Here is an 18,195-nt window from a genome sequence, read left to right as displayed (position 1 = left end):
ACCTGGGGTCCTCTGGGCACCAGGGTGCTGGTGCTTCTATGCCAGCATCTGGACGGTCACGGGCCACCGAGTTGGGGGAGTAGTTCTGTGCCCCCCGGCCCTCCTCATCTTAGAGGAAAGGAGCAGGAGGCAGGGATGAGCTGGGAGGGGGCTGTGCGTCTTCTCCGGCCCTTTGGGAGCAGCCCTGAGGGGCTGCCTGCTGGGGAAGTCCCTCTAAGCTCACGAAGGCCCCCAGAACTCACTGTCACTGCGGTGGGAGAGCTGAGTGGGGGAGGGACGCTTCCCGGCCCGGGTCCTTGGTGTGTTAGGAAGTGGGGCCCGTGGCCCTGGGCAGAAGAGCCTGGCTTCTGTGTTGCCCCAGGCCCCACCCACCCAATGGCAGCAGCTAGTTCCAGAACATCGTGTGCCCCAGGGTGAGTGAAGGGACTCCAGAAGGGACCGGAGAGCAGGAGACCCCGGGACCTCTGCTGAGCCAGGGCAGCTGTGGCACCAGGTGACCCCGGCCATCGTGCAGCTTGAGTCTCCAGGTGCTTGGCTTTCCCCAGTGTGTGGGGAGGCACCTCTATGCCCTCAGCCTCACGCCAAGCTGACAAGCACCCCGAGCACAGGGGTGGACGCGGGGACGGGTGGCCAGACAACCGGGGCAAAGGGTGAGCCCTGGCCAAGGCCCCGGGGTCTCTGCTAACGTTCTCCCACCCACACAGGCGAGCAGATGACTTCACGCGGGTGTGTGCGTAAAATATGCGAAGCGTAACATTTACCACCTCAGGCCTTTCAGGTGCACGGCTCAGGGGCGTCAAGTACAGGCACAAGTTCGGCCCGCGGCCCGCCCCCGCCTCCTCCGGGCCGCAGAGCCCCGCCCCTCCCCGGCAGCTGGGTCACTCGGCCCCAGCCCGCCTCAGGGAAGGGGTTTCTGTGTGGCAGTTAGTGATCCCGTGTGGGGCCGAGACAGACGTGGATGGAGACGGCCTCCCCGGAGCTGAGGGCTGGGACCCCCGGCAAGGGCACTCACTCAGTCACAGAGGCATTTTAGGGACCAGCCCTGGGAACCACACAGCTGTTCTCCTGCAAGCCCTTTAATCCCGGGGAACGATGTTTTCTCTCCTCCGTGCTTCTCCGGGCCAACACGCGAAAACGACCGCTGATGCTGGCGCTGCCGGAGGGGAGACAGCTGATGGGAAGCACCTGCACTCACCTCTGCTTCTCCAGGCCACGCCCTGCTCCCCCAGCGCGTTTTTCCAGAAGACACTGGGTGCCTGTGGTCAGATCGTCCACTCGAATGTGGTTCAGGAGAAGCAGTTCTGTGGCCCACGCACATCAGAGCCGGTGGCCCACGGGCCTGCCGACCCGGCCTCGGAGGGCTCACTGGGAGCTTCAGAACAATGCTTCCACTTTAGAGAGAAATCTCTTAGCCACTTGTTTAGAACCAGAGATCACACACGGAATATTTTAGCCCTGTAACTTTCAAGTAAAATTCTACTGGAAAAGACCAACAAAAAAAAATAATCAAAGGCTCCCAAGTTTCTCTCTTCCTCTCCGCCCTCCACCCCGTCTGCCTTGTGCCTGGAAAGAGTCGGTGGTGCAGCCACGGCAGAAAACAGTCTGGAGGCTCCCCGGAAAAGTACACGTAGAATGACCGTATGGTCCAGTGCTTGTACTCCTGGGTGTCTGCCCAAAATGACCAAGAGCAAGGACTCAGGCAGATGTTTTTACGTGAACGTCCACGGCAGTATGATGCGCCGTGGCCCAAAGGTGGAACCAACCCACGTGTCCACTGATAGACGAGCAAATAAGCAGAAGTGGTGTACGCGTACCACCGAAACGTTATTCAGCCTTAAAAAGGAAGAAAGCACAGACCCCTGCTACGACACGGAATAACCTTAAGGACAATACGCTCAGTGAGATGTCAGTCCCCAAAACATAAACGCCGTCGGATTCCGCTTCTGCGAGGCTCTCAGAGGAGTCGCAGTCATAGAGACACGGCAGATGCGGGATTCCAGGAGCCGGGGGAGGGCGCCCGGTGGGGAGCTCGTGTTTAACTGGACAGAGTTGCGGTTTGGAAAGGAGAAAAAGTCCTGGGTATGGGTGGTGGTGACAACCACACGATGTGAATGTATTTAATACCGCCGGGCAGCATACTTTAAAATGGTTAAGATATCGATACATTTTGTGTATATCTCATCACACCTAGAAAGGTGACGAGCGACAGCACCTGCTGTTGATTCAGCACCTGCCACGCGCAGCAGGCCAGATGCTCCGTCGGCGTCCCTCGCGAGGCAACGGGGAGCGCACAGACATACGTCACCACGTGCTCACCGACACTGGGTTATTACCCCGCAGTCCGATAACTGATTTGGTAAAACAGGACCTGGGCGGTATGAAGTGACGTTTCAGGAAATGGGGAGGGGGGCTGGCGAATATGAACAGTGGGTAACATGGAGGCCAGTGGATGCTCTGAGAGGGCCAGCTCGACTCCTGGGATGATGTCACGAACTGAGGCACCTCCAACTTGCCTTGTGTCCTGACTCTCACGTAAATGGCTCCCCTCCTATGTGCTGTATGGCGTTACCGCCATTTAGAAAAACCTAAGCACAACCGGGAGCCACGGCTCAGGAATCGGACGCCCAAACAGCCACGGGAGCCAAACCGATTTCCCGACAGTTACACTTACACGCGATCTGTGGTCAGGGTCGCCCTGCTCTCGGTCCAGCCGGCTAATGCCTAATGTTTCAGCTCTCCACCGTGTCTCTCGGTAAGGAGCTGACCCCACCACATGTGTTCCAGGCACGACCTCCTGACCTCCGAAGGGCTCTAAGCTTTGACGGTGAGCTCTCTGCCCAAGAAAGGGGTTCATTCAGTCAGAGCCTCTGTGCTGCGCCTGGAGGGCGGGGCAGGGGGACTGCTGAGGGGTCATCCCCACCCCCCAGGGGGAAAGGCCGCGCTGGGCTCTGTCCTGCAAACACTGCGGTGTCCTCTCGCCTTCCATCCCTCTCGCCCCAGACAGCACACTCCAGGCTTTCCCCGAACGTTCCCTGAACCTTCCACGGTGCGCTCAGTGCACCAACGCTGGTGAGCGTGGTGACATCCTAACCCGGAAGCAACATTTCTGGCCACACGAGCTGGGTGCTGACCAGCTTGTCACAGACCAAAGAGGGGCGGGAAGTCTACCATTTGGTGGGAGACAGCCCCCGGCACCTCAACAGACCGGCAGGCTGGGCCTGCCTCAGCAGACGCCCGTCCCTGGCTCCCGTGACCCGCAAGAACGTGGCGGTCACGTCCCCTTGCTTCGAGATGACGGGACTTGGGACCAGAGCACACAACTCCCTAGACCTTCAGGACACCGAACGTTTTAGCTCCAAGTTGTCCCGGCTTTGAAGGCCCGACTGTTGGAGAGGTTCAGGGAAGGCCTGCTGACCAGAGAGAGGCCTCTCACTGGGTTCTCGAGACCGTCTAGTCAGTCAGGGCACGGCAGCCGTCCGATGTGCGGGCCTCCTGGAGAAGGCCCGCTCGGGGTGCCCTTACCCGGCGCAGGGGGGCGTCTGGCACCTGCAGGCGCCAGCCACCCAGCGGGGGAGGCGTGTCACGGACCGTGGCTCGGCTGGCTCTCCCTTGGCCCGGCTGCCTCCAGCCCCCTGCCCCATCCCGGCTGGCCCCAACCCCCCCCCCCCCCCCGCCGCCACCACTGCCCCCGGGTCCCCCCCCCCCCAGGCCGCCCCCCGCGCCCCCGCCCGCGCTCACCCGCTCCTCCTCCGCGCGGATGTCCGGCATGGTGCTCAGGCACAGGCCGACGGCCGTGGCGGCCACGAAGGCGACGGACACGCAGGCGAAGAGCTTGCCGGCCGGCCCCGGGCGCGGGTCGTCCAGCAGGTCCCGAAGGCGGCGGCCCGGGCTCCCCGGCGGCCCCGCGCGCGCCTGCGCCGCCTCCTCCTCGCGGCGGCGCAGGCGGCGCAGGCAGCAGCGCTCCAGGCGCGCCTCGTCGATGCCCCAGTAGGCCAGCTCGTCGCGGAAGGCCAGCGCGCACGGGCCGCGCAGCAGCCGCAGCTTCCCGGCGCGCAGCAGCGCCACGATGGCGCGGAAGGCGCACGGGCTGCGGTCGAAGAAGAACTCGTCGCGGCCCGCGTCGTAGTCGTCGCACACGCGCAGCAGCTCGTCGCGGCCGCGGCAGGCCCGCAGGCGCTCGAGGCGCGCGAGGGGACAGCGCGCCAGCGCCGCCCAGGCCAGGCGCACCCTGCAGCCGCCCACGTTGATGGTGACGACGCGCCGGCCGCCCGCGGGCTCGGGGCGCAGCGCCATGGCCCCGGGCGCCCGGCCGCGCTCAGGACGCAGCGCCTGCGAAGGAAAGGAGGCGTCAGGCGGCGCCGGGCGGGGGCCCCCACGTCCGTCCGCGGGGGGCCCGCGGAGCAGACCCGCTGCGTCCCCTGGTGACCGGCGACCAAGGGCGGCCGCCCCGGAGGTGCCCCGCCCCCCCGCCCCCAGGGGATCCAGGCCGGGCTCACCCGATCCTCAAACGAGGTCGAGGGAGGAGGACCACCTGTGGAACAGGGCGTAGGTGGACTCTGGAAAGCCAAGCTGGGTGCTGGATGTGACAGAGGGTGACCAGAACTGAATCTTGTGGGTACCTGTGCCTGCGTTCTGGAGACCATGAACACCTGGGGGTAGCCTCCCGGCACCAAGGACATGGCTCCTTGGAGTCACAGTTTGGGGTAGGGACAGCCCGGCACCCCCAACTGCAAGGTGAGCTCCGTGTGAGAACCGGGGTGGGGGGGGCGGTGCTCTGGAGGGCACCAGCGAGGTCCGGGGCAGCCAGGAGGGCTTCCCAGAAGCAGCTGACTGGGCAGCAAGTTGGGGGAAATGTGGAAGAAGCTGTGCTGGAAGAGACAGACCTGGGTTACTTAAAATCCAGTGTTTGGGTGGTGGACACTGGGTGCCACGATTTCCCGAGCTGCTTCCTCAAATCGGAGACCCCGAGGGGCTCGGGCTCTGAGGGTTCCAACTCACACGAACTCCAGGGCTCACAGACTGAACTTCTTAATGAGGCAACAGGGCATCTGAACACACGCACTTGAAACTGCGGGGACTCAGCGGCGGCAGCACTGTGCCCGGGGGGCCTCGTGGGGGTGGCCCGTGGCCCTCCTGGGAGACTCTGTCCAGTCTCTGGAGCCGCAGAGGCCAGCTGGTTGCAGTTCCGGGGCAGGCTCAGGAGGTGCCGCGCCCTGAGTCTGTGAGCTAGGGCAGAGGTGAGCCTTTGTGTAGATCAAGAGCCCCAGGGGGCAAGCCCACACGCCCTCTCCTGGGGCTGCTGATGTCGCAGGTGGGACGACAGTTTCTGCCTGGAATACAAGTCCGGCTTCACCACGAGGGCCAGGATAACCCGGCTTCTATAACACACATGCTGGAAAGCCTGCTTGGGCTGCACGTGGCCTTGATCCCTCCCCCTTTCCAGGCTCCCTGCAGTCAGTCACACACGAAATTTGCGGGACAGGAGGGAGGATTCCTTTTGTGGCTAAATCAAATGTGTGCTCCGAAGTCTCTTAGGCAAATGGATAGTCAGTAAGAGGGCTAGAACCTGGAACTCCTGTAAACAGTTTTCTTCCCCCTAATATACACTTAGAAATATAACTATAGGGCTCCTGGGTGGCTCAGTCGGTTAAGTGTCCGGCTCTGGATTTTGGCTCAGGTGATGACCTCACAGTGGAGAGACCTAGCCCCGAGGTGGGTTCCAGCTGGGTGTGGAGCCTCCTTGGGCTTCTCTCTCTCCCTCTGCCCCTCCCCCAATTTGTGCACGTGCTCCCTCTCTCTCTCTCTCTCGCCCTCAAAAAAAGAAAAAAAAGCAATACAATCATAAATCATATGTGAGTCTGAAAGTGTTTTAAGTCAACTTCCTTTTGCCCTAAGAGGCTGCACAGTCACTTCCAAGCAGCCTGCACACACACCCTGTTCCCAATGCGCAGCGTGTAATGAGGAGGTCTGAGCGCTCTGTTGTCAAGGGTGTGGGCTTGTCAGACGCGCCCACCTCTGGTAAATGGGTTCAGCCATTAGGACAGCTGAGGGCGTGAACTAACCAGGCCTCTGATGGGCTACGTCTCCAGGGAAGAGAAAAACTGGAAAACACGCAGCTGCCAGTAGAGGAAGACCGTGAGAGTTCTCTGCCTGGCTCTAGGGGAAACACGACAGCGTGGACCTAAAAGCCCGCCTGCTGGGAACGCAAACTGGTGCAGCCGCTCTGGAAAACTGTACAGAGGGTCCTCAAAAAGTTAAAAATAAAGCTACCCTCTGACCCCGCAATTGCACTACTATTTATCCAAGAGATAAAAAAAGGCTCAGTCCAAGGGGCACATGCAGTGCTATCGGCAGTAGCCAGAGTAGGGAAAGAGCCCAAATGTCCATCGACCGACAAATGGGTGAAGGAGGTGTGGTAAATATATATAGAATGGAATATCACTCGGAAATCAAAAAGAATGACATCTTGCCATTTGCAACAACGCGGATGGAACTGGAGGGTATTCTGCTAAGCAAAATAAGTCAGTCAGAGAAAGACAAATATCGTGTGTTTTCACTCATATGTGGAATTTAAGAAATCGAACAGATGAACCTAGGGGAAGGGAAGGAAAATAAGATAAAAACAGAGAGGGAGGCAAACCATAGCAGACTCTTAAATACAGAGAACAGACTGAGGGTTGATGGAGGGAGGTGGCAGGGGGATGGGCTAGATGGGTGACGGGCGTTAAGGAGGGCACGTGTTGGGATGAGCGCTGGGGGTTGTGTGTGAGTGCTGAATTACTAACTCCTATTCCTGACACCATTATGTTAACGAACTTGGATGTAAATTAAAAAAAAAAAAAAAGTCCACCTGCACAATGGTTTTGAGGTTGGAATTTTGGTTTGTGAAACTCAAAGCCAGGAAATGACCCCTCACGGTGGGCAGTCCCAGGAAGTCACCCCCCTGCAGCCTGTGTTAGAGCCACACACTGGTCTAGAGCAGTCGCTCACAGCCTGCCCCAGGGGGCATGTGGCAAGGCCTGGAGACATTTTTCATTGTTGTGACCGACAACGGTAGGCAGGGACCATGGGTGCCACTAAGCCCTCCAATGCACAGGACACCACCAGAACCAAGAGCTGGAAACCAGCCCCAGTGTCAACAGAGCCATTGGTCTAGAGGGACAACTCTCACCTCCAGTCTCAGGGATTCCCACAGATGAAGCCCCAACTAAGATGAATTTACAAAACAAAATTATAAAACACCCAGGGCAATAACCCACATGAGCCACACGAAGAAGAAAATTGAGCTCCTGGGAACTTTAGATAACACAATTTTAAAAGATATATAAAGATGTGAAAGAAGGAATTAAAACACCAGAGAAAAAGGACATCTTCAAAGAGACCAGGAGGACCTGAACAAGAAACCGAGTCTCCCTGGGCCCCACGTCCCCTGGCTTCAGGCCCCTTGGCCCCCAAGTCTCCCTGAGCTGCACGTTCCCCTGAGCCCATGTTCTTCCCCCTCCACAATCTCCCTAGACCCACATCCTCTGGTCCCATGTCCCCTGGCTCCAGTCTCCCTGGGTCCCATGTCTTCCTGGTCAAGTCCCCCTGGGCCCCACGTCCCCCTGGGCCCATGTCCCTTAGCCCCCAAATCTCCTTGGGCCACACGTCCCCCTAGCTCCCCGTCCCCCTGGGCCTGTGGGCACACTGGGTGAACACCCAGCTGCAGCACCTGTGTCTCTTTGCCTGGGCTTCTCTGGCGGCCAGGCCTGCCCTGCCTGCCCCGCACAGACCAGGGATACTTGAGACTCAGTGTCCCCAGGGACAGCTCTCGCCAGGACTGAGAAGCCGAGGTGAGAGACCTCTGGAGCCCTCTGGTCCTGGGAGGGGCCTCTCAAGCTGACCTGCTCTGCATTCCCTTCCTGGTCACTCCCGACTCCCAGACTGGCATTCCTGGGGTTGCTTCCCGAGTAAGCTGCCTGCTTCTGCACCCCTGCCCTAGGGTCTGCCCTGGACAAACTGAGCTCAGACATCTGGGAAGTGTGAGGCCAGCTCTGGGTTTGGAGTGCACAGTTGCTGGAACTTTAAAGAAACAGGAACATGCAGGGAAAAGGGTCTAAAAGAGAACGTTATCAGTGGTTTCGTTCAAGCATGCATCTGTCCCTCTAACTAATGATTATTCAGAGCCTCCTCTGTGTCACACTCTTTGATTCAAGGATGGAACCTTCTAGACCCAATGCTAATATCATCCTCAATGGGGAAAAACTGAGAGCTTTCCCCCTAAGGTCAGAAACAAGACAGGGATGTCCACTCTCGCCACTGTTATTCAACACAGTATTGGAAATCTTAGCCTCAGCAGTCAGACAACACAAAGAAATAAAAGGCATCCAAATCGGCCAGGAGGAAGTCAAACTTTCACTCTACACAGATGACATGATACTCCATATGGAAAACCCAAAAGATTCCACCAAAAAACTGCTAGAACTGATTCATGAATTCAGCAAAGTTGAAGGATATAAAATCAATGCACAGAAATCGGTTGCATTCCTATACACCAACAATGAAGCAACAGAAAGAGAAATCAAGGAATCGATCCCATTTAAAATTGCACCAAAAACCATAAAATACCTAGGAATAAATCTAACCAAAGAGATGAAAAATCTATACACTGAAAACTATAGAAAGCTTATGAAAGAAATTGAAGAAGACACACACAAAAAAAGGAAAAAATATTCCATGCTCCTGGAGAGGAAGAACAAATATTGTTAAAATGTCAATACCACCCGAAGGAATCTGCATGTTCAATGCAATCCCTATCAAAGTAATACCAGCATTCTTCACAGAGCTAGAACAAATAATCCTAAAATTTGTATGGAACCAGAAAAGACCTCGGACAGCCAAAGCAATCTTGACAAAGAAAACCAAAGAAGGAGGCATCACAATCCTGGACTTCAAGCTGTATTACAAAGCTGTAATCATCAAGACGGTATGGTACTGGCACAAGAACAGACACTCAGATCAATGGAACAGAATAGAGAACCCAGAAATGGACCCACAAACGTATGGCCAACGGATCTTTGACAAAGCAGGAAAGAGTATCCAATGGAATAAAGACAGTCTGTCTCTTCAGCAAGTGGTGCTGGGAAAACTGGACAGCAACCTGCAGAAAAATGAGCCTGGACCACTTTCTTACACCGAACACAAATATAACCTCAAAATGGATGAAAGACCAAAACCTAAGACAGGAAGCCATCAAAATCCTCGAGGAGAAAGCAGCCAAAAAGCTCCTTGATCTTGGCTACAGGCAACGTCTTACTCAACACGTCTCCAGAGGCAAGGGAAACAAAAGCAAAAATGAACTATCGGGACCTCACCAAAATAAAAATCTTCTGCACGGCGAAGGAAACAATCAGCAAAACTAAAAGGCAACCGACGGAATGGGAGAAGATATTTGCAAATGACATATCAGATAAAGGGTTAGTATCCAAAATCTATAAAGAACTTATCAAATTCAACACCCAAAAAACAAATAATCCAGTGAAGAAATGGGCAAAAGACATGAATAGACACTCTCCAAAGAAGACATCCATTTGGCCAACTGACACATGAAAAAATGCTCAACGTCACTCATCATCAGGGAAATACAAGTCAAAACCACCATGAGATACCACCTCACACCTGTCCGAATGGCTAACATTAACAACTCAGGAAACAACAGATGTTGGCAAGGATGCAGAGAAAGGGGAACCCTCTTGCATTGTTGGTGGGAATGCAAACTGGTGCAGCCACTCTGGAGAACAGTATGGAGGTTCCTCAAAAAACTAAAAATAGAACTACCCTACGACCCAGCAATTGCACTACTAGGCATTTATCCAAGGGATACAAGAGTGCTGTTTCGAAGGGACACGTGCATCCCAATGTTTATAGCAGCAGTCTCGACAATAGCCAAAGTATGGAAAGAGCCCAAGTATCCATCGCTGGATGAATGGATAAAGAAGATGCTATACACACACACACACACACACACACACACACACACAATGGAATATTACCCGACAATCAAAAAGAATGAAATCTTGCCATTTGCAACTATGTGGATGGAACTAGAGGGTATTATGCTAAGCAAAATTAGTCAGTCAGAGAAAGACAAATATCATATGACTTCACTCATATGAGAACTTTAAGATATAAAACAGATGAACAGAAGGGAAGGGAAGCAAAAACGATATAAAAACAGGGTGGGGGACAAAACAGAAGAGTCTCTCAAATATGGAAAACAAACAGAGGGTTACTGGAGGGGTTGTGGGAGGGGGGATGGCCTAAATGGGGGAGGGGCATTAAGGAATCTACTTCTGAAATCATGGTTGCACTCTATGCTAACTAACTTGAATGTAAATTAAAAAAAAAAGAATGGAACCTTCTGCTTTTTGTAGAAAGAAAGGGGATTTAATGCCATTACCTTGGCTGGTTTACTGGGTCTTTTATAGGAGCTGCTGCTGTTTATGATACTGTTTCTGCGAACCTCGCAGTGCCAACTTCTGCCCATTACCTTCCTCCCCCGTGCCACATAGCCTATCCTCCAAACTGGGGCACTCTTCACTCTTCAGAAGGCAAGGGTGCTGTTAACAATGACAAGGGACAACAGAGTCCACTGAGAGGGATGTTACCCTGCCCCAGGGGAGCAGAAGGGACCCGGGCAAAGCTCTTGGTGCCCTGCGGAGGGTCCCCTGGGAGAGGCTGGTGCATCAGCTGGAGCTCATGCCCTGGCAGTCTGTTTCCCACCCGATCTCGAGACGGCCGGCTTGGTAGCTTGTGCAGAGGGGACGCAGCCCCTAGAGAATCCCGAGCTCGTTTACTGGCGAAAGCAACAGAACCCAGGCCCGGAGGAGAAGCACGGGGTGGAGGAGGGAGAGGAAGCCCGCCCAGGGAGGCACTTCTCACCCTCGGGAGCAGGGCAGACATGAGGAGCTGGGGGGTGGGCACGGTCCAAGGGCAGCGCCAGCTGCTCGGGGGACCATCTAAGGGCTTGCGAGGTGGGAAGACTTCCGTGAATACCGTGTCGTTTCCGTGCACCGGGACCCCAAGAGGCAGGTTCTGTCGGCTGCGTCTTGCGGTGGCAAACCGAGTATCACGGAGGCTGAGTAGTGTCCTCGCTGTGGAGTGACAGAGCTGGGGCTCTGGTCCTGGTCTGCACTGGCCGCTGGCCACCCCCACACTCACCCTGCCCTGCTGATTCCTCAGTAACGGGTCCTGCTAACCTGTCTGCCTTCACCTTTCTGCCGGATCAACTGACATGTGGTGGTGTTTGCTTAGCCGCCTGCTCTTTCGGCGGTCAGCGGGGGCCCGCAGAGCTGTGAACAAAGGCCACGCCGAGCGGGGCCGGGTCTGCAGGCCGAGCTGTGCTGCCTCGTGGCGTCCTCCGGATGGAAGGACGTCCACGTAATTTACCCGTTCTTTGTGGCTTGGCATCTCTGTGGCGTTTACTGCTGGCAGCGGTGGGCACGCCGCTGGTGGCTGGGCACCGTCCACGTCCTGGCGGCGGCCCGGACAGCAGTGAAGCCGGGCCGCGTGTCCCGCTCTGGCTCCTCAGGGTGGGACCCTCGGGGTGCGTTGGCTCCCGGACGCCTCCTGGGCCCCTTCTGGTGCCGGAAGGCCTGTTCACCCCCAAGTCTCCCACTGGTATTCTTTGACTCCTCCTCAAAATTTCAGAAGACTATAGTTTTGAGACTCGACAGCATTTTCCGGACGTTTTATGTGTGTTGTGGAACGTGTAAGAAGGCCTTTGCTTCCTCGCTTTCAACTCCAAGCATACTTAGGAAAGCTCACAGAAAACAAACAGGAAAGAGCTCCCAGCCAGCCCGCTGGGGGCCATGGGACGATGGGGGCCGTGCTCCAAGACGATCCCAAGAACTCGGGAGCTGGTGTGGACGCTCAGCGGCCGCACTCAGGAGGTGCCTGGCCTGGGGCCGTGTTCTGTGGTTGTGACACGGGGCCCCCAGCCCACGTCTGTAACGCACACACACTCCCAAGGCCGGCTGCAGAAGCGGACATCGAAGCTGGCCTTGCAGCTCACGCACTCGCGTCCAGCTCAGATTCAGGGCAATGAGGTCTGTGCTCCTGCCCTTACGGCATTTTACAGGCCTAGACCCGCAAGGCCGCGCACTGGATGAAGAGGGCCCAGACCCCCGTGCGCCAGGAGGCTCACGGCGAGGACAGGCCAGCTTCCCCTTGAGTGGCGTCAGCCCGCGGGAAGGAGGCCGCGTCGGCGCCCAGCAGGCAACGCACCCCGACCTCCTCGCCGGCCCGCACAGCGCTGGCGGCAGCCTCCGAGCCGTCCTGTGGTCCCAGCCGCGCCAGCTTCCGCAAGAATCCGTCCAGCCTGGTCACGGCGGCGGGCCGCTGACACCACGGGCCCGACCCCGGGGGGATTTCCTGACTGGTGTGGACGAGCGGCGGAGGCCAGCCACCGCACGGCTCTGAGCCACCACCCCCTCCTGCCAGGACTGCTGGTAGCCGCCCCGACGGGTTTCCTTGCCAGCCCCCCGCCCTTTGCTGCCTGTGCCCAGCACCACAGCCGCGGGGGCTCCCGAAGCCCGCCCGCCCACCATCCCTCCGACCGACCTCCACGCTCCGGGTCTGTTCCCGCGGACAAGGCCGCTCTCCACACGGTGCTGGCGGGGTCGGTGCCGTGCCCTCCCCCTCGCCTCCCGGCACGCTCCAGCTAGGGGTCCCTGTGCTGGCTGTCCCCCTGCCCCGAGCACCTGCCCAGATGCCGCAGCCACAGCGTTGTTCGCACTGTACCTCTTGTTGGGGCCTCCCTCGCTCAGTTTACACCACCACCCACACCCGTGTCCTTCCCCAGCCGCGCACCTGCCGAGTACTTTCCCGTCTCCATAGCACTTTTCTCCTCCTGAAGGAGCAGGTAATTCGTTGTTTCACCAATCGCTTATTTTTTTTTTACTCCTGCGAGAATCTGAGCCCCGTGAGGGAATGGCTGTCGTTCTCCTGTTTTGCCCAGGACGTATCACACACCCCAACGCCGTCCCTGGAGCATAGTGGGTAGTCAGGAGATATTTGCTGGAGGGACAAGCCAGTAGATGAATGAGCCTCAGACTTGCCCCAGATGTTCCTAGCACATATGGCCCCGACACGTCACCTGCCCCTTGAACGGTGGCAAGAGTGGGTGTGAGTGTGGCTGTCCAGTCCACGGACACAGGAGGCTTCTGCTGGACCGCTTTGAACCGACGCAGGGTCGCCCACGAACGGAGCCCACGCAATTTCCCTGGAAGAAGCCACAAGGGTTGTACTAGGGCGGGAGCCGGGGTCCTCACCTGTGGCACAGAAAGAACACCGAGCGGGGTCAGGGGCCCGGGGCTGAGCTGTGGCTCTGCTGCGAGCGGCTGGGGCCCCACCGAGGAGCTCTGGTCTCCTCACCAGTGAGACGAACATCCGGCTCTGACGGGCCACAGCCCACCCTGGCTGGGGGAGCCCTGAGGGCCGTGAAGGGTGTGGCCGTCACCGGTGTGGGGAGACCCAAGGTGGCCAGGGCACAGGCAGGGACGCCAGCAGCCTGCAAACAGGGCTCCACGTTCTCCTCCCGTGACGCTGCTGGGTGGTGCCACGTTATCCGGGAACACGTCCTCTCCGTTAACTAACGTCTGAACCTCTTGGGTGATTCAACACGTCCTGATTCAACACGCGGGCTCCCGGACATGATTTAATATTGCAGAAATAGAGCGAGGATTAAGTTAATACGAGATGTTCCTCAGGGAATGAAGCGTTCAGACCAGCGTCTCTCTGAGCGGTAGGAGATGCGTGGCGCCTTACCGGAAGTACCAATCGTGGCCTCATCCCCGTGAGAAGGGAGAAAGCTTACTCCTTACGTACTGTCACCGAGGGAGTGGACAGTCGATTCGGTGGCAACCACGGCAACTTGTAACGCCCTCCGTTCCAGCCACCACGGGACAGGTGGAGCCCACGCTCAGGGCATGACGGTGGCCAGGCGGCCGGGCCGACGCCAAGCTCCTGGCCTCAAGAGCCGTGCAGTCTCAGGAAGTCACTTGGTTTTGCTAGAGCCACAGATCCCACGCGAATAAGCCGGAATAAGTAATAGTATGACAGCACCCGCCTTGTGAGGAAGACAAAGGCCACGTGAGCGTTTAGGACAGTCTTGGCACGGGAGTCCTCCGCACATGTTAACGCGTACGTGTGCCTACGCGTTGTTGAAAGTGTATTGCAAAGGGCCTCTTGGCCAAGAGCAGCGTGGTGTCTGTCCTTACCAGCTTCGTGCCGTAGCCGTCCTCTCTGGGGACGGCACCTCAGATCGGCTTTTGAGTAGGACACAGAGCAGGAGCCCACTCCGTCCAGTGATGCTCCTTCCGTGGTGGATGCCGAGCTCTGGGGTCTCTCGGGACAGGCTCCCACTCTCCCGGGAACCTCGCCGTGGGGCCCAGGTGCCACATGTGAGGAAGCCTGGGTGACACAGGGAGGCCACACGCGGGCTTTCCAGTCGCCCGCTGAGGCCCCGGGCGTCGCAGATGCCGTGCCGCAGAGACGCGAGCGTGTGCTGGCATCATCTGTTCCACAGAAGGGGTGACCACACGCTGGCGAGGGAGGGCTTGGGGCGCCCCGGGCCCGTCACTGCCCCTGGGCCTCCACACCTGCACGTGCGGCCCCTGTCCCTGACCGTGCCCAGGCTCAGGCGGTGGGCGTCCGGGGAGGGACACGTATCTCAGAGCCAAGAGGGGGCTCCCGTGCACTCACAGCCCGGCCCTAGGAGGGCACACTTGGGTCCGTGTTGCTGCCGTGTCTCAAATGCCCAGAACACCACCTGCACTCAGGTGCTTGGAAAAAAAGTCTGAATTTGAATCAAGGCTAAGGGTGGACCAGAGTCGAGTAAGTACTTCCCAGGGCGTCCCTGGCGTTTCCCACATGAGTATGTGTGTGAACAGAAGGGTGTGGTCACCCCAGTGTCACCGAGGCTTTTTGGGAGATGTAACAAATAAACAGCAGGTGCCGGGACATCATGACATTTGCAGTTGTGAACCGGAATGGCTCAGCCCCGAAAGAGCTCCTGTGGGGGCCTCGCGGTCACAAGGGATGCCTTCCCCCAGGGGGCGCCTGGCAGGCGGGCCTGACCTACGGGTTAACACGCTTCAGAGGGCGGCCCCCGGGAAACAAGGTCATCGGTCCTGCAGCAAAGACAGACCACGGGGCCCCCTGTGGGGTCCCAGGGCCACGGGGTGCCATCTGCTCACACTGTGGGTCATCACAACCGGCACCAGAGGTGGAGGTCAGGGCTCCACGGGGCACAGGACGTCCACGGCAAAGAGCTATTCACCCAAATGTCAGCGGTGCCCAGGGGAGACCCCGTTCAAACTAGCCCGTCTGACTCACGGAAGCAGCCGTGCAAGGAGAGATGGTACAGCCCGGCTGAGGCTGGGGGCGTCCCGACGGGGGCGTCCCGGCGAGGAGGAAGCTCAGAGTGGTTTGGCCTCAGCTTACAAGCCATTACTTTAGGATCTAAAAATGTTTTCACACTACAGATGTTGCAAGATAATTAATGCAGCAATTAAAGCCTTTGGTTGTTGCCCCTGCCTCACTTTTGGTTCCGGTGTCTTCACGGAGCCGACTCCCTCTCTGCTCCTCACCGGCCACCGCGGCCTGCGCTGTCTGTCCTCGGGGCAGGGGCGCCCGGCCTTCCCAGGCCCCCTCGGCCCTCCCGGCGTGTCTGGTCCTCTCCCGGGCACACACGCCGCCTCTCAGTCCAAACACGTAACCTCTGAGATGACCCAGTTCACAAGAGCAGACGCATGAACCAGGCCCTGTGACAGCAGGGACACATGATGCCCTTCGGCCGGCCGGCTCCCGTGGGACGGTGGCTGAGACCGCCGAAGCCCAAGCACCCTCCCCTCGTGACACGACAGCTCGCAGGCTAGTACTGGGCCAGGAGCCGCTCTGTCTTTAATTCTTACTGTCCCGCCAAGTAAAGGTAAAGATGAGTTAAGGTAAAGATCACCTATCAGTTAAAAACAAAGAGCCAACTGTAAATAACTAATTAAAACGTTTTGTTTAATGTTGACTGATTTTTGAGAGACAGAGAGCAACAGAACACGAGCGGGGGAGGGGCAGAGAGAGAGGGGGAGGCCCAGAATCCGAAGCAGGCTCCAGGCTCTGACCCATCAGCACAGAGCCTGATGCGGGACTCGAACCCAAGAACCACGAGATCATGACCTGAGCCGAAGTTGGACGCTTAACCCATTGAGCCGCTCAGGTGCCCCAAATAACTAATTTCAAATAAAACATGATTCTTCGGAGATTTTCATAGTCTTCAAAATTAGTACTCTTAGGATCATTCCTATAATGCCTTTCTGATTTTCAAACCCACATGTGTTCAGTTGTTTTGTTTTGAAATGGATTATTTTCTATATGTCAAAGCGACACAACTTAGAAAAGTCTCTAAAGTGTATCTGAACAGACCTGAAGATGTGCTAATTAAATGTATTTGTAGCCGTGTCATCGACGGAAAAATCGACGATTATTTTTCAGTCATGATGTATTAGAACTACATACCATCTCCAAATCTGTAAGACACGTGGAAATCTGGCAACTAATTACCCGCACAGCACAGCTGCAAATAACTGCCTCGAAGGTTTTTTAAAATTAAACTTTTAAGGGGCGCCTGGGTGGCGCAGTCGGTTAAGCATCCGACTTCAGCCAGGTCACGATCTCGCGGTCCGTGAGTTCGAGCCCCGCGTCGGGCTCTGGGCTGATGGCTCAGAGCCTGGAGCCTGTTTCCGATTCTGTGTCTCCCTCTCTCTCTGCCCCTCCCCCGGTCATGCTCTGTCTCTCTCTGTCCCAAAAATAAATAAACGTTGAAAATTAAACTTTTAAGATTGCAGCGGCCCCGTGATGCCAGGCAGTGGCATCGTGCAAACTTGCAGGCCCGTCTCACGGCCAGGGTGTCATGTGGGCACTGACCCGGTCAGAACCCCAACCAGCAGGAGGCCCCTGATGCCCCCTCCCTCCCGCCCCTCCCTTACCCTGGACTCGGTTCGCCTGCCCCTCCCCTCCCCTGGGCTCAGCTCCTCCTCCCCTCCCCTCCCCCGGCCTCTGCTCACCCGCCCCTCCCTGTCCTCCAGTTAAACCCCGGAGTGGCGTCTTGACGGGCCGTTAGGAAGCCGCCCAGGACTGGCTCCCTTTGCTCAGCATCGGTCTCTGGAGGCTCGTCCACATTCCTCCTCGTCCTGGTGATGGCTCGTGGCACGGAGGGGCCACAGTCTGTTCACCGCCCACAAGTTGTGGCTTTCTTCCTCGTTCTTCTCTTTTTTAAATGTTTCTTTGTTTACTTTGAGAGACAGAGAGAAAGAATCCCAAGCAGGCTCCTCGACATCAGCCCAGAGCCAGATGTGGGGCTCCAGCCCACGAACCGGGAGACTATGACCTGAGCCACCAGCCGAGCCACCCAGGCACCCCTGATTTGGGGGCGTTTTAAGTCATTATTTCTGCAGGAACTCTCGGCCCCACCACTCCCCTCCCCTTCCGGGACTCCGACAGCACGAGTGTCGGCTCTGGTTACGGACCGCAGTCTCTGAGCCTCTGTCCATTTTATCTTCGGCCCGTGTCTTCGCTGCTTTTCAGGTTGGGTAAATGTGGTTGCTCTGCTCTGCGTCCAAGACTCCTCCGTCCTTCCTGCTGGAGGCCGAATCCACCCACCGAGCTTCTCATGTCACGTATCGTGTTTTTCTGTTCTAGAGTTTCCATGGCCTTCTTTTTTATGTCTTCTCTTCCTTCACTGAGACTTTCTATGTCTTTGCTGAGACTCTCTTTCCGTGTCTGCTTCAGGCATGTTTGTAACCACTTGTTGAAGCGTTTTTACAGCAGCTGCTCAAATAATTCTGTCATCTTGATGTCGGTGTCTGCTGATTGTCCCCCATTTGGTTTGCAATCTTCCCGGTTCTTGGTGTGATGACTGATTTTCCAGTGAAACCTGGAAACGTTGGGTTTTATGTTACGGGCTCTGGATCTTATCATAACCTCCTGCTGTAGCCGTTCGGGAGAGTAGAGTGAACACTCCCCACGTAGCTCCTAAGACCACACAGATAAATGCTAACAACGCACTTAGCCATCAGGGACCGGTCCTTCCCACCTGAGCCGTGTTCGCCAGAAGCGCCGATTCCTGAGGGGAGGCAGGCAGAGTCCGGGGTGGGACCTCGT

At 57.1% G+C, this 18,195-nt stretch overlaps 1 protein-coding gene across 2 annotated transcripts in view; it reads right to left on the bottom strand.

Annotated features, from left to right (window-relative positions):
• Positions 1–18,195, bottom strand: part of KCNG2 (potassium voltage-gated channel modifier subfamily G member 2) — a 79,375-nt gene that overhangs the window by 27,468 nt on the left and 33,712 nt on the right. For both annotated transcript variants that reach the window (XM_045458059.1, XM_045458060.1), the window contains one exon: positions 3,739–4,329. In XM_045458059.1, coding sequence (XP_045314015.1) covers positions 3,739–4,293 — 555 coding nt within the window. In that variant the 5' untranslated portion in view covers positions 4,294–4,329. The remainder of the gene's footprint in view (positions 1–3,738; positions 4,330–18,195) is intronic.

Source organism: Leopardus geoffroyi, chromosome D3, assembly GCF_018350155.1.
Source record: "Leopardus geoffroyi isolate Oge1 chromosome D3, O.geoffroyi_Oge1_pat1.0, whole genome shotgun sequence".
Taxonomy (NCBI): domain Eukaryota; kingdom Metazoa; phylum Chordata; class Mammalia; order Carnivora; family Felidae; genus Leopardus; species Leopardus geoffroyi.
This window is presented reverse-complemented; position numbering and strand designations above follow the sequence as displayed.